The following is a 15,971-nucleotide window of genomic DNA, read 5'->3' as shown; positions in this document are numbered from 1 at the left end:
CCTAGAATAGAACCTACTTGGTCTTGGCTTGTAATCTTTTAATTTGCTGCTGCATAGTGTTTGTTAGTATTTTGAGGACTTTTGCATCTATATTCATGAAGGATATTGATTTCCATCTCTTTATATAAGATATTTATAAGAGATATTCTATTTTTGTGGTGTGTTTGTCTCACTTTGGTAACAGAGTAATGCTGACCTCATAGAATGAGGTCTATTTTTCAGAGGCATTTAAGAAGGATTGGTGTTAATTTTTCTTTGGATCTGTGGTAGAAATCACCAGTGAAGTCATCTGATCCTGGACTTCTCTTTGTTTGGAAGTTTTTGATGACTGATTGAATTTCTTTATTTACTATATAGGTCTATTCAGAATTTCTCTTTCTTTTGACTTTATGTTGTTTGTTTATTTCTAGGAATTTGTCCATTTCATCTAGATTATCTAATTTGTTGGCTTACAATAGTTTATAGTATTCTTTTTATCTCTGTAAGGTCAATAGTATCCCATTTTAATTTCCGATTGTAGTAATTTCACTCTTCTCTCTTTTTTTCTTAACTAAAGGTTTGCCAATTTTGTGAATTTTTCAAAGAAGCAACTTTTGATTTTTTTTTATTTTGCATATGTATTCTCTATTTGTTTAATCTCTCTGTCTTTATGATTTCCTACCTTCTACAAGCATGTGGTTTAGTTTATTCTTTTTCTGGTTCCTTAAGGTGTAAAATCAAGTTATTGATTTGAAATCTTTTATTGAGCTGTAATAGACATAACATTATATTAGTTTCAGGTGCATATCACAATACACTTGTGAAATGATCACCACAATAAGTCTAGTTAACACCCATTACCACATAGTAATAATGTTTTTTTCTTGTGATGAGAACTTTTAAGATTTAGTCTATTAGCAATTTTCAAGTGTACAATACCTTGTTATTAACTATTGTCACCATGCTGTACGTTATATCCCCGGGCCTTATCTTATCTTAGAGTTCAGAAATGGGGGAGAAGGGCAGAGGAGAGAAAGAGAATTTTTTTTTTTTTTAACGTTTATTTATTTTTGAGACAGAGAGAGACAGAGCATGAACGGGGGAGGGGCAGAGAGAGAGGGAGACACAGAACCGGAAGCAGGCTCCAGGCTCCGAGCCATCAGCCCAGAGCCTGACGCGGGGCTCGAACTCACAGACCGCGAGATCGTGACCTGAGCTGAAGTCGTACAGTTAGCTTAACCGACTGAGCCACCCAGGCGCCCCTGAGAAAGAGAATCTTAAGCAGGCTCCATGCTTAGCATGATGTGATGAGATCATGACCTGAGCTGAAATCAGTAGTTGGATGCTTAACCGACTGAGTCACCCAGGTGCCCAGGACTTATTTATTTTATCACTGGAAATTTGTGCCTTTGACCACCTTCACCTGTTTTTCCAGCTGCCACCCCCTGCCTTTGGCAACTACCAATATGTTCTGTGTATCTGTGAGTTTGGGTTTGTTTTGTTCTTAGATTACACATACAAATGAGATCATAAAGAATTTGTCTGTCTCTCTCTGACTTATTTCGTATAGCATAATGCTCTCAAGGTCTATCCATGTTGTCACAAATGGCAAGATTTTACACATATACACGTACATACACCACATTTTCTTTATGATGGACACTTGGGTTGCTTCTTTGTATTGGCTGTTATAAATAATACTGCAGTGAACATGGGGGTGTGTACTATATATCTCTTAGAATTAGTTCCTTTGGATAAACACTCAGAAATGGGTTTGCTGGATCATATGGTAGGTCTGTGTTCAGTTTTTTGAAAAACCTCTATACGATTTTCCATAGTGCCTGCATTAATTTACATTCCCATCAACAGTGTAGTAGGGTTCCCTTTTCTCCACATTCTTGCCAACACTGTCTATTTCTTGTCTTTTTGATAATAGCCATTTTAACAGGTATGAGGTGATACCTTATTGTGGTTTTGATTTGCATTTCATTTATGAGTAGAGATATTGAGCATCTTTTCATGTACCTGTTGGCCATCTGTATGTCTTCTTAGAAAAAAATGCCTATTCACATCCTCTGCTGATTTTTTTTTTTTTTTTTAATTTTTTTTTTCAACGTTTATTTATTTTTGGGACAGAGAGAGACAGAGCATGAACGGGGGAGGCACAGAGAGAGAGGGAGACACAGAATCGGAAACAGGCTCCAGGCTCTGAGCCATCAGCCCAGAGCCTGACGCGGGGCTCGAACTCACGGACCGTGAGATCATGACCTGGCTGAAGTCGGACGCTTAACCGACTGCGCCACCCAGGCGCCCCTCCTCTGCTGATTTTTTAACCAGATTGGCATTTTTTCCTTTTTCTTTCTTTTTTTCTTTTTTTTTTCTATTGAGCTCTGTGATGTCTTTGTATATTTTAGGTATTAACCCATTCTCAGACATATTATTGCAAATATATTCTCCCACTTAATAAGTTGTATTTTTTTTTTCTTTTGCTGGGAAGAAGATATTTAGTTCGACTTAGGCCCACTTATTTATTTTTGTTTTTACTGCCTTTGCTTTTGGTGTCAAAAAAACTTGCCAAGATCTATGGTGAGAAGCTTATTGTCCTTATTTTCTTCTAGGAGTTTTATAGTTTTAGGTCTTATGTTCCACTCTTAATCCATTTTGAATTAATTTTTGTATATGGTGTAAGATAATGGTCCAGTTTCATTCTTTTTCATGTAGCTGTCCAGTTTTCTAAATGCCATTTATTGAAGAGACTGTCCTTCCCTATTGTGTATTCTTGGCTCCTTTGTTGTGAATTAATTGGCCATATATGTGTCAGTTTATTTCTGGGCTATGTATTCTGTTGATATATGTGTCTTTTTTTATGCAAATACCATACTGTTTTGATTACAACTTTGTAATATATTTTGAAACCAGAAAATGTGAGGCCTCTAGCTTTGTTCTTCTTTCTCAAGATTGCTTTGACTATTCAGGGTCTTTTGTGGCTCCATACAAATTTTAGGATTGTTTGTTCAATTTCTGTGAAAAAAGGCCATTGGGATTTTGATAGGGGTTGCCTTGAATTTGTAGATTGCTTTGGGTGATATGGACATTTTATCGGTATTAATTCTTTCAGTCTATAAACTTGGAATATCTTTTCATTTATTTGTGTTCACTTTCTTTCATCAATATCTTATAGTTTTCAGGGTATAGGTCTTGGTTAAAGACCTTGGTTAAATTTATTTCTAGATATTTTATTCTTTTTGATGTAATTGTAAATGGGAATATTTTCTTAATTTCTCTTAAGATAGTTCATTATTAGTGTATGGAAATGCAACTGGTTTTTAATGTTGGTTTTTTTTTAACCTGCAACTTTCTTCAGTTTATTAGCTCCAGTTTTTTTGTGTGTGGGGTCTTTAGAGTTTTCTCTATAATAATATCATGTCATCCACCAATAGTGGCAGTTTTACTTCTTGCTTTCTGATTTGGATGCCTGTTATTTCTTTTTCTTGACAAATTACTCTGGCTAGGGCTTCTAATACTGTGTTGAATAGAAGTGGTAAGAGTGGGCATCCTTGCCTTGTTCCTGGTCTTTGAGGAAAAGCTTTTAGTTTTTCACTGTCGAGTATGATGTTAGCTGTGTATTTATTATATATGGCCTTTATTGTGTTGTGGTACATTCCCTGTATATTCACTTTGTTGGCAGTTTTTATCATAAATGGATATTGAACATTGTCAAATGTTTTATGCATCTGTTGAGATAATCGTATGACTTTTATACTTCATTTTGTTAATGTAGTGTATTGATTGATTTCCATTTATTGAACCATCCTTGCATCCCTCAAATAAATCCCACTTGATCATGATGTGTGATGCTTTTAATGTAAACTTGAGTTGGTTTGCTAGTATTTTGTGAAGATTTTTGCATCTGTGTTCCTTTTGGGTATTAGCCTGTAATTTTTTTTTTTTTTTTTTTTTGGTGTTCTTGTCTGGTTTTGGTGTAACGGTAATGCTGACCTCATAAAATGAGTTTGTAAGTATTCCCTCCTGTTCTGTTTTTTGGAAGAGTTTGAGAATGATTGTCATTAATTCTTTGAATATTTGGTAGCATTAACCAGTGAAGCAGTTGAGTGTAGACTTTTGTTTATTGGGACATTTTTGATTACTGATTCAGTGGCTTACTAGTAATTGGTCTGTTCATATTTTCTGTTTTTTTATGATTTGATCTTTGCAGATTGTATGGTTTTTAGGATTTTACCCATTTCTTCTATGTTGTTACATTTGTTGGTGGATAATTAATTGCTAAGTTTCTTGTGATCCTTTGTATTTCTGTGTGATCAGTTGTAAATGTTTGTTCTTTTGTTTATGACTTTATTTGAGTCCTCTCTCTTTTTTTCTTGGTGACTTTATTCTTTATACAGGTTTTCTTCTTTTTTTAATATTTATTTATTTTGACAGAGAGAGTGCGAATGCATGCATTAGACTGGGGGAGGGGCAGAGAGGGAGACAGAGACAGAATCCCAAGCAGATTCCACGCTGTCATTGCAGAGCCTGAGGTGGGGCTCAGTCTTATGAACTGTGAGATCAGGACCTGAGCCCAAATCCAGAGTCAGATGCTTAACCAACTGAGCCACCCAGGCACCCATAGTAAGTTTTAAATGTGTTACTAAACAGTATAATGAGGGATTAGTTTTAATATACGTATCTTATATATTCAGCCACAATGCCAAGGAGAACAGGCAAGGGGTTTATCCATAATTTCCATCAGCCCCCAGGTTATATAAGCAATTAATAACTTGTATTACTCTTATGTACAGTGCTATTCAGTGTAGTTTCAACCCTACCAAATTGCTACCCTTAATTAAGCCTCTCCTATAAAGAACTTCTAGAGCTGCAACTCTATTATTTATACATGAATTAAAAAAATACCTGAATGTATATGTGCTAAAATTGTAACACTTGGTTTCTTCCAGGTTTTTGAGTTTATTTTTTTCTTTGCAATTTCTGTGTTCTACTTTTCCTATAAAAACATAACTTGCTTTAGTGATAAAGAAGCTATTAAAAAACTTAATGAACATACTTTTTAAAAACACACATGCACACAAAAAAGCAAACAAAAACAAAAACAAGAACGGAGTGGTGAGATTCTTTGATCAATTTGATTTCTTTGAGAAATGCATGATATCAGACCAGAAGACAATTACGCTTTTCTTTACCTGTAGAAGACCGGCTGTGCAAGTGGTGGTAGGGGACTACTGTTAGGATTGCACTTGTGTTTTATCCTTATAATTGTCTTCATTGAATTGGATACAGTGGTTACCCCCTTCTGTATAGGAAATTCACAACTGGGGTTGCTCTCCATCTTAAGAGGAAGCATGGAACTAGTTTGTTCTATAATTAAGATGCTTTCTGTAGTGATTGCTATAGTACATCTTTTTTTTTCTTTTTTCTTTCTTTCATTTTTTTTTTAACTCTTCTTAGTTCTTTTGATTCCTGTGATTCCTTTAGTTTTTGATTGCTAGCCTCAGCTTGTACCCATTTATCCTGCCTTTTGGAGTCTATGCCATCCTGTTTAATATATGTGTGTGTATCTAATTTCCTAATTATTTTTTCCGGCCTGCCTGGTTTCTAGCTGCTTTAATTCCTCACAAGCTTTGTTCTGTACATCTTACTGTCAGTGTAGTTGCTGACCTACCTAGACTCCAGCATTGTATTTGATTTCCTACCCTATCTCTGTACTTGACTTTTAGTCATGGTCCTAGTACAGATTCCATATTTCATAAATAATTCTGATGAAAAGATCATTTTAAAACTTACATTGAGAATATGCATAATAGGGCATTAATTTCTAACTAAAGAAAGAGCATTGAGGATCTAATCATTGGAATTTTAATTTAAGATATTGTCATATTTCTGTTCCTTCTTGTCAGGCTAAAATATCCTACTAGCCAACTTTGACTATAGTGAGAAATTTTTCTTGTTCTCGTTGCTTAATCTCTTCTAATATCACTTGTTTTATCACCTTCTAATGTGGCCAAGTGACAAGTAGTGATTAATTTGTCATTGGTTTACTATAACTAAAGATTCATTGTATAACTTTAGAAGCTTGGGGGATGAGGTATATAGAAACATTCTATGGAAACTACTAATGACATTATAATTTGAAGATGCAGGACTGTAAAACATAACCTCTTAATGTTTTTTTGTTATGTAATTTGAGTGTGTTTTGAAGATTAGGTACTAATGCTGCAGTGTATATATTTATGTAAAGTGATAGATAATAAATATTGTGGTTTAGATAATTTCGTGTCATTCTGTGAGCCAGTTAATGGGCTAATTGTTAGGCAGTTGTTTTTTGTTGTTTTTTTTTAATACAAATTTGGGGGCAGCTACTTTATTTTTGAATTACTGATTTTTGGGGCGCCTGGGTGGCGCAGTCGGTTAAGCGTCCGACTTCAGCCAGGTCACGATCTCGCGGTCCGTGAGTTCGAGCCCCGCGTCAGGCTCTGGGCTGATGGCTCGGAGCCTGGAGCCTGTTTCCAATTCTGTGTCTCCCTCTCTCTCTACCCCTCCCCCGTTCATGCTCTGTCTCTCTCTGTCCCAAAAATAAAATAAAAAATGTTGAAAAAAAAAAAAATGAATTACTGATTTTTGTTTGAGGTTCTTCTCTCCAAAACATCTTGTTTTATTCACTTGCAAATTTTCTATAAGCATGATTCTTTGTGTAAATGTATTTTTTCCCAGGTATAGCTATTTATTAAGGTACTTTCTGCAAGATCAAGAAATATGTATAGTACAGAGTTTACAGAGTTGGAGAAAAAGAGTTATTTTTTGGTCTAAGTCAAAAGTAAATCTAATTTAAATGTGTATGTTAATCCGACCCACATGCCTTTAGAACTAAAAACTAGATAAAAAGCATGGACATTTTGTGAGTTTTTAATCTACCTATGTCTTTTTTTATTTTATATTATAGGAAAGTTAAAGGAGGAAATATTGATGTACATCCATCAGAAAAAGCACTCATTGTTCAGTATGAAGTGGAAGCTACCATTCTTGGAGAGATGGGTGATCCCATGTTGGGAGAACGAAAGGAATGCCAAAAGATGTAAGTTTTCTTCATTGGTGCATAGTTTGAAACTGGTGAATTTTATATAAACTGTGTAGAAATCTGACGTTATTTAAATCAGCATAGATTACAAATGGTTCGGCCTTCTTCTAGGCATACTTCATCTTAGTGAAGCCGAGACCATATTAAACTATAAATACAGAGTATATTTATTCCAGAGAAGATCATGTTTAGCTAAGCATAGTGGAAAGTTGCTGAAGATATCATTTCTAATTTATGCCATTTAGTGAATGCATATAATAGAGTATAAACTACTACAACTTGTGAAATCAGAAATAAAAGAGGTTTATATGAGACTTTTTAGCTTAATTTAAGAAATTTCTATTTTAGGGGATCCTCTCTGTATTATTCTTTTTTCCCTGGAGTTGTAGAAGATAGTATGCGTTCCAGAATTCCCAAGTGAGGCATGTACTTTGAATTCATCCCTTCAAAGTCTAGCCCTGTGAAAGATGTTGGTAATGTAATGACTCAATTTTCTGACTCAGTGAATTGAGATTACATCTCTTGACATCCTACACTTTCCTTCCTACTTTTATAATACTTTCAGGAGCCCCTTGGGAACTGGTCTTTTTCATTATTCTATAGTTGTGCTGGTGATTGTCTTGCCCTCCTTTCATAGTATTGTGGAAGTAGAGAAGGTCGGAGATGGCCTAGTGTTCTCTCCCAATCTTCTCCTTCCGTAAAAAAAAAAAAAAAAAAGTTGATTTGGGAGTTAAGTAAGATTTTAACTAGTTTAAAAGAGTGTTAGTATGTTTTGGTGATACAGCACCCTGAAAAGTACTGTATTTAATTATTTATTTATTTATTTATTTATTTTTTTTTTTTTTGAGAGAGTGTGAGCGAGGAGGGGCAGAGGGAGACTCACAATCCGAAGTAGGCTCCAGGCTCTGAGCTGTTAGCACAGAGCCCGACATGGGGCTTGCACTCACGGACTGCCAGACCATGACCTGAGCCAAAGTTGGACACTCAACTGACTGAGCCACACAGGTGCTCCCAAAGCACTGTATTTTAAATATATAGCAGTGGTTCTCAACTGGTTGTGATGTTTTTCCCCCAGAGAACATTTGGTAATGCCTGGAAACAGTTTTGGAGGTTGTAACTGGAGGGATCCTATTGACAATGTAGTGGATAGAGGCCAGGGTGCTGCTAAACATCCTAAAATGCACAAGGTCAAAGAATGGTTTGGCTTCAAATTTTAATGGCGCTGTAATTGAGAAACTTTGGTGTATAACACCCTGAAAAGAAAAGCTGCCTAGTATCTTAGTAAGATCCCTAATCTGTCTTCTTTTTTTGTGTTAGGAAACTAAATTCCACATACAATTCATTGAAATAACTAAGTCCTTGGGGCACCTGGACTTGGGGTCAGTCAGCTGAGTGCCTGACTTTGGCTTAGGTCATGATCTCGCGGTTTGTGGGTTTGAACCCCGCATGGGGCTCTGTGCTGGCAGCTTGGAGCCTGAGCCTGCTTCGGATTCTGTGTCTCCTTCTCTCTCTGCCCACCCCTCCACACCCTCCCCCTGCCTCAAATAAATAAACATTAAAAAAAAATTAAAAGAACTAAGTCTTTGGATAATTCACTAAATTGAAGAAAAATACATATATGCACACATACGTACTTATGTGTCCTCTTACACGTTCTCTCTTCCATTAATGTGTTGTGATTACTGCCTGAGTTTTATACATTTTGGGAGCATGTGAAAATCTCTTTAGATCTTTTTTTTTTATGTTTATTGATTAAAAAAATTTTTTTTTAATGCTTACTTATTATTTTTTTTTAATGTTTATTTATTTTTGAGACAGAGAGAGACAGAGTATGAACGGGGGAGGGGCAGAGAGAGAGGGAGACACAGAATCCGAAACAGGCTCCAAGCTCGAAGCTGTCAGCCCAGAGCCTGACGCGGGGCTCGAACTCACGGACTGCGAGATCGTGACCTGAGCCGAAGTCGGATGCTCAACCGACTGAGCCACCCAGGCGCCCTATTGCTTACTTATTTTTGAGAGAGAGACAGAGCATCAACAGGGGAGAGGCGGAGAGAGAGGGAGACACAGAATCCGAAGCAAGCTCCAGGCTCCGAGCTGTCAGCACAGAGCCCATTGTGGGGCTTGAACACATGAACTGTGTTGAGATCATGACCTGAGCTGAAGTCAGACGCTTAACTGACTGAGCCACCCAGGCATCCCTTGAGATCTTATTAATTTGACTTCCAAAGAAAAGCTAGCAGATCAGTCTTTCCTTTTAGAACCTCAGATATCCACATTTCAGGCAAAAGATTTAGTTCTTAGTTCTTTAACACGTATTTGTTTGTTTGAAGTTTACTTTTGAGAAAGAGAGAGAAAGTGAGTGAGGCAGGGCACAGAGAGAGGGAGAGAGAGAGAATCCCAACCAGGTGCTGCACTGCCAGTGCACACCAACCATGAGATCATGACCTAAGAGAAAATCAAGAGTCGGATGCTTAACCAACTGAGCCACCCATGCGCCCCCTAGAAAGATTATTTTAAAACAAGATTTCTGAATATGCTGTCCTCCCTAGAAGAGTCAGATACAGATTTTATGTTCTTTTTGTTATCTCATTTGTTCAGTTCAAAGAAATCATTTCTTTGCATTTTTCTAAGCCTAATCGTATCTAATACTTTATTATATTTTACTAAAAGAGTCTATGTCAGGTACCTTTCAGTGCTTTGTGAACTATTTATAAGAAGTATTGTTTAAATTATCACTTACTTTTATAATACCTGAGTTGGAAAATTTCTGATGTGCTCACAGCATTCGTCTTAAGAGTCTCAATGCCAACACGGATATAACTTCCCTGGCCCGGAAGGTGGTTGAAGAATGTAAACTTATCCATCCCTCAAAACTAAATGAGGTAGAACAGCTATTGTACTATCTACAGAATCGCCGTGATTCATTGCCAGGAAAAGGTAAGTAGAATTCCTCACTTTTTAATGTATAACCAGAGCTATTTCTATAGTTCGTGCTTTTGATATTTGGTGGTGTTTTTTGTTGTTATTGTTTTATTTTGTTTTGCCAGTGCTGTGCATAAGTAAACGAATGAAAGAATAAACCTATTAGTTTTCTCCATGCCAGGCTCTGTATTAGATGCTTCCACAAAAAATGATCTGTTTCTATTTCATACTGTGGCATGTGTGTATGTTTGTATGTGTACATTTGTGCTGAAATAAGGAACGAACTCAAATGTCTGTCATATTCTGGAATAATAAAAGGAGAGAATTTGGGGCAAAAAAAACCTATTTTCTCTAACCCAACCAGATTTATATTTTCTAAATTTCTTATTGACAATTTATAATTTGAATAGATTACTAAGTATTTAAATGTTAAAATATGTCATATGCTTTAGACTATCCTAAAGATACAAGTTATATGAATCTTTCTTAAGAAAATATTACTTTTTTATTCCTTATTGTCTGCATTGTTGCCATTCTTCTACCTTCAATTTCTTCATAAGGAACCAAGTCATTAAAATATTAGAGCTAAGGAATTGATTGTTTTTAGAAAATATCATCAAATAATCTAAACCAAATATGAAACGAAATAAAAACACATTTTGCTGGAAAGTCATCTCAGATTATTGAATGGTTAGTTATTCCACTCATGGTATTAATTAGGTTTACATATCTTTCTTTCATCATTGGTGAGTTCTAAAATATGGTACCTTTGAAAAACTTTATAAATGCTTATGTTTCGATTATACTAAGAAAAAAATGAGAGAAAATTTGTTTTGACTTTTTTTGAGTTACTCAGTCTTTTCTCTCCAACCACAGCAAATAAAATGCCTTTTTTCTAATATCACTTTTATTAGTTAATCCTGAATATATTATCTAACGTATATTATATGATCAATATATATTTCTGAATGAATTAAGTGATTGTGAATGTATTTATTTAAAAGCAAAAATAAGCAGTTTGAACTTGTATCCAGCTACATAACTGACACTCAATGTATAATTATTAATTATTAATAATTAGTGCTATAAGGAAAATTTTATCAAGAAACACTTTTATTAAATGTTTCATGATAGACTATTCCTATTAAGATCCCTGTAAATGATGAGAGAGAACTTCTTCAATAAGTTAAATAAGTTCAAAGTGAGCAAAGTAAATCCCATACTCTTGTAAGGTGTGTATGTACTTATTTTGAGTACAATATAGTGAAAATTGATCTTTCCTAATACCTAATTAATATAATTCCAAATGCACTTATATTAATATCTTAATAAAGCCTTGTGAGTTTTCAAGGTAGATCAGTCATCTCACCTTCTTCCCCAGAAATTAGATGAATATGAGGAAATTTTCATGTCAACATACATGGATAAATCCATTTGAATCAGTCTGTTTATATAGATACTAATGTTTGGAGATGTAAGAAATGCTGTTACCATGTTAAATACATACTTACTAAAAAAATTTCCATTTTTCTTTTGCACTTTTTTTACTTGGAATTCACTATTTCAAAACCAGAAACATTGCCCCCCAGAAGTGATTGAAACAAAACAGTAATACTTATTTATGTAATTCATTACTGTAAGTGATTTTTTTCATTTTGTTTTTTCTAATATTCAACTCATTAATGTATCTTTGCTTTATTGGTTTCCCTATTCCCACCTTAAATGTGAATCAGGAGGGGACTCTTTTGCTTCTTGTTGGCAAGTCTGGCTATTTACCTCCCAAAAAGTTAACCTAGGAGGAATTAAAATTGCTGCATAACATAACTTTGGGATTATTTCTAGATTTTATTCATATATACTCTCCTTGATATCTCATTGTAACAGATTATAGATGAACATTTAAAAAATTTTTTATTTATTGGAAAAAGACTATTTCATAAACTAGTCAGTTGTAAGATCCCCAGGTTAGCTATAAACTCAGCTACTGAATATAAAAATTACCCAGAAACTCTAAACACCTAGTTCTTCTCATTTAAAAATAAAAAATCTTTTTACAGAAAAAAAAGAAAAATCGAGCAAGCCTAAAGATCCACCTCCTTTTGAAGGAATGGAGGTAAGACCTAATTCTGATCTAATAGAGAACTGATTGATTGTAAGGTTGTTGCCTTTTCCCATCAATGATTCATGTACTAACATTAAGTAGATGTGGAAAGTTTATTGAACTTAGAAGCACCTAGAAAAGGTAGATAATGAGTGTTTTATATAGTCAAAAGTTAGTGGCATATTTTTCAGATATAATTTATTTTGATAAGTTTTGAAATGTTTTAAATATTCTTTTTTTTTTTTTTAACATTTATTTATTTTTGAGACAGAGAGAGACAGAGCATAAACGGGGGAGGGGCAGAGAGAGAGGGAGACACAGAATCGGAAGCAGGCTCCAAGCTCTGAGCCATCAGCCCAGAGCCTGACGCGGGGCTCGAACTCACGGACCGCGAGATCGTGACCTGAGCTGAAGTCGGACGCTCAACCGACTGAGCCACCCAGACGCCCCTAAATATTCTTATATTTAAACATATCCAGTGTGTTTTGAAATACTGTTTAACCTATTATAGTAGACACAAATTATTTTGCATTATATTTAGGATGCTTTATATTAATAGACCCAAGTTTAGTGTTTATGTACATCCTATTTTCATGTGGTTTGTAACTACTTTTGTATTGGAGTCCTAATACCCAAAGGTCTAATTTCCTCCTGGCTACTATGAGTCCTTTGAAAACTTGTCTGTCATTAAAAGGGCAATATGTTGACCACACAGTATCATTCCTTGGCAGTAGCTTTGAGGGACATCATTGTTCTTTAAGAGGACTTCCTCTTCCTTTCTTTCAGATTGATGAAGTGGCTAACATCAATGACATGGATGAATACATTGAGTTACTATATGAAGATATTCCTGATAAAGTTCGGGGTTCTGCTTTGATCTTGCAACTTGCTCGAAATCCTGATAACTTGGAAGAACTACTGTTGAATGGTGATTTATATCTATAAATATTAAAAATAGAAAAATTGTTGTATAATATGTTTCTGAAACTTATTATAATAGAGGACAAAGCTAAAATTTTACCGAACTTAGGAATGCATTTATTTCCTAGACCTTTATTACCATCTTTCTTTCTGAAAATTATTTAATTTTTGAGAGCATAACATTAAATATTATCTGAAAAATTCATTTAATTTAAACAACAAATATAAAGCACTAATGGTACTGTGTCTTCTATTCTGGAAGATTTTTATTCTTTCAGTTAGGATACAATATCAACTTTGTCATTTGCACACATACGTATATACTTTTACTAAATTAGGGTTCCAATATTAGTTTTTTTTCAGTAGCACAGCAAAAAATATATTAATCTCTGTACCTTCATTTAGATTAAATTTTGATCCTCTCCTTTCATTAGATGTGCTAGGTAATTAAAAAAAAAAGAGATAATGCTCTTAAAACCTTTTTTCTCAGTATTACCCCTATAGAATTATTTTATTTTATTTTATTTTATTTTATTTTATTTTATTTAAGTTTATTTGTTTTGAAAGAGCAAGTGCGAATGCAAGCAAGGGAGGGACAGACAGAGATAAAGTTTATTTATTAATTTTGAGAGAGTGAGTGCGAGGAGGGTAGGGGCAGAGAGAGAAGGAGAGAGAATCCCAAGCAGGCTCTGCATTGACAGTACAGAGCTCAATGCAGGGCTCAATCTCACGAACCATGGGATCATTACCTGAGCAGAAACCAGGAGTCAGATGCTTAACCAACTGAGCCAGCCAGGCACCCCTAGAATTATTTTAAATGTGTGGTTTTCTGACTTTACTTTTGCCAAAATTAAAATATAGAAGATGTCATTATTATCTGATTTCTATCACATGAGGAAGAGTACCTTTTTGTTTGTCGTCATACTCCTTTTATGGAGGCTGCACAGTACACACCAGTACTTGATAACTTGGAAAATATATACAAAAGAACTGTCCAGAAAGTCCTAGAACATTACCAATATTCCAAGTAGAAAATGTGTACATTTTAAGTATTTTCAAAATTATACAACTCATATATTAGTATATTCTTTATAAAGAATTAGAATATTAGTAATTTGATCATTATTATCTGAGTTTGGAGTACATTCATTCTTCTAGATCTTTTTCATACTTTTACATATATATATGTATAGGATTTTTTCCTATATTAAAATATAGAGTATTATTTTGTAAGAATTTTTATATTAATAATATCGTACTTATTTCTTGGTAATTTTTTCTCCATACAGTAATATTTTGAGATTACATGCATATAGATACATTATAATGTAATTAATTTTTTAACTATGATTGTTGTTTTTATGAAGCTTTCTATAAGTTTTAGCCATTCCTCTGTTGAGTAGTCATTAGATTGTTTCCAGATTTTTCAGTAGGGAATATTGCTTCAGTGAACATCTTTGTACATATCTTCTATATACACAGTATGGGGTTCTTTAGGGTATGTGGACAGAAACAAAGGTCATACATAAATACAGATGATAATGTTTTAAAGGGTATTGCCAAACTGCCTTCCAAAATGGTTGTGCTGCTGTATCCCGAGATCAACAGAACATGAAAGCCATCAAACTTTAAAATTTTTGCCATTGTATTATGGTAATAAACAAGCTCTCTTTGTTTTAAGTTGCATTTGCCTGATTTCTAATGAATTTGCTATCACTAGACTTTTGGAATTTCCACCCTGTGAATTTTGTATTCCTGTCTTAAGTATTTGTGTGTATGTGTATGTGACTGTACGTATATTTATATATAAATGTACATATCCTTTTTATATATAATTTAGTATGTAAACTTATATATATCATTTATGTTCTTTCTCTTTTATGTACTTGGAAATGGTTTCTGTCAGTCTATTGTCTCTTTTTTTTGATATCATATCCATTTCCATCTGTTTACTTTCATTCTATTTGTGTCTTTGACTCTAAAATGTTTGTATTGTACAAAGTATATAGTTGGATCACGCCCTTTTTTTTAATCCATTCTGCCAATCTCTGCATTTTGATAGGAGAGTTTAGTCTATTTACCATTAATGTAATTACTCATAAAGTGGGATTGTCCTCTAACTGTTTTCTGCATCTTTTATCATTTTTATTCCGTTAACCCTCTATTACTGCCTTCTTTTATGTAAAATGGATATTTTTTAGTATACCATTTTAATCCTTTTGTTGTTCTTTTACTGTGTTTTCCTGAATTATTTTCTGAGTGTTTGCCCTAGGATTACAGTTACTATCTTCTATTAAAATAATTTAGTTCAGATTAATAGTAGGGTTCCAATATTTAATTTTAGCAGCATGCAAAAACCGTGTTCTGACTTACCTCTCTATTCCCTCTCCACTTCTTTGTACTATTATAGTAATGCAAATTACATCATTACACATTACCTGCCTGTCAGCACAGTAATTATTGATGTGTGAATTTTTTAATTAAATAGAAGAAAAGACTGCAATCAGAAATAATGTTAAGCTGTCATTTTATTTATATAATTACCTTTACCAGTGCTCTTTATTTCTTTGTGTGGATTTACATTCCTCTCTACTAGTTTTTCATTTAAGCTTGAAGGATTCCCTTTAGTATTTCTTATAGGGAATGTTTACTATCAGCAAATTCTCTAAATTTTTGTTTGCCTAGGAATAGGAATGACTTAATTTCTCCTTGGTGTTTGTGTGCATAGTTTTGCTAGATGTTGAATTCTTGTTTGGCAGTCTTTTTATTTTAGCACTTTTACAATATTAACCACTGTCTTCATGTCTCCATGGTTTCTGATACGAAATTGGATGTTAATCTCATTAAGGATCCTGTGTAACTCTTGAGCTGCCTTCTTGCTACTTGTAACATTTTCTTTGCATTTGGCTTTTGCCAGTTTGACTATGATGTATTTAGGTGTTTACATCTTTTAGCGTG

General features: G+C 34.2%; 1 protein-coding gene across 2 annotated transcripts in view; it reads left to right on the top strand.

Annotated features, from left to right (window-relative positions):
* Positions 1-15,971, top strand: part of KIFAP3 (kinesin associated protein 3) — a 173,052-nt gene that overhangs the window by 19,169 nt on the left and 137,912 nt on the right. For both annotated transcript variants that reach the window (XM_058701729.1, XM_058701730.1), the window contains 4 exons: positions 6,935-7,066; positions 9,852-10,006; positions 12,049-12,104; positions 12,879-13,020. In XM_058701729.1, coding sequence (XP_058557712.1) covers positions 6,935-7,066; positions 9,852-10,006; positions 12,049-12,104; positions 12,879-13,020 — 485 coding nt within the window. The remainder of the gene's footprint in view (positions 1-6,934; positions 7,067-9,851; positions 10,007-12,048; positions 12,105-12,878; positions 13,021-15,971) is intronic.

This window comes from Neofelis nebulosa, chromosome 15, assembly GCF_028018385.1.
Source record: "Neofelis nebulosa isolate mNeoNeb1 chromosome 15, mNeoNeb1.pri, whole genome shotgun sequence".
NCBI classification, from domain to species: domain Eukaryota; kingdom Metazoa; phylum Chordata; class Mammalia; order Carnivora; family Felidae; genus Neofelis; species Neofelis nebulosa.
This window is presented reverse-complemented; position numbering and strand designations above follow the sequence as displayed.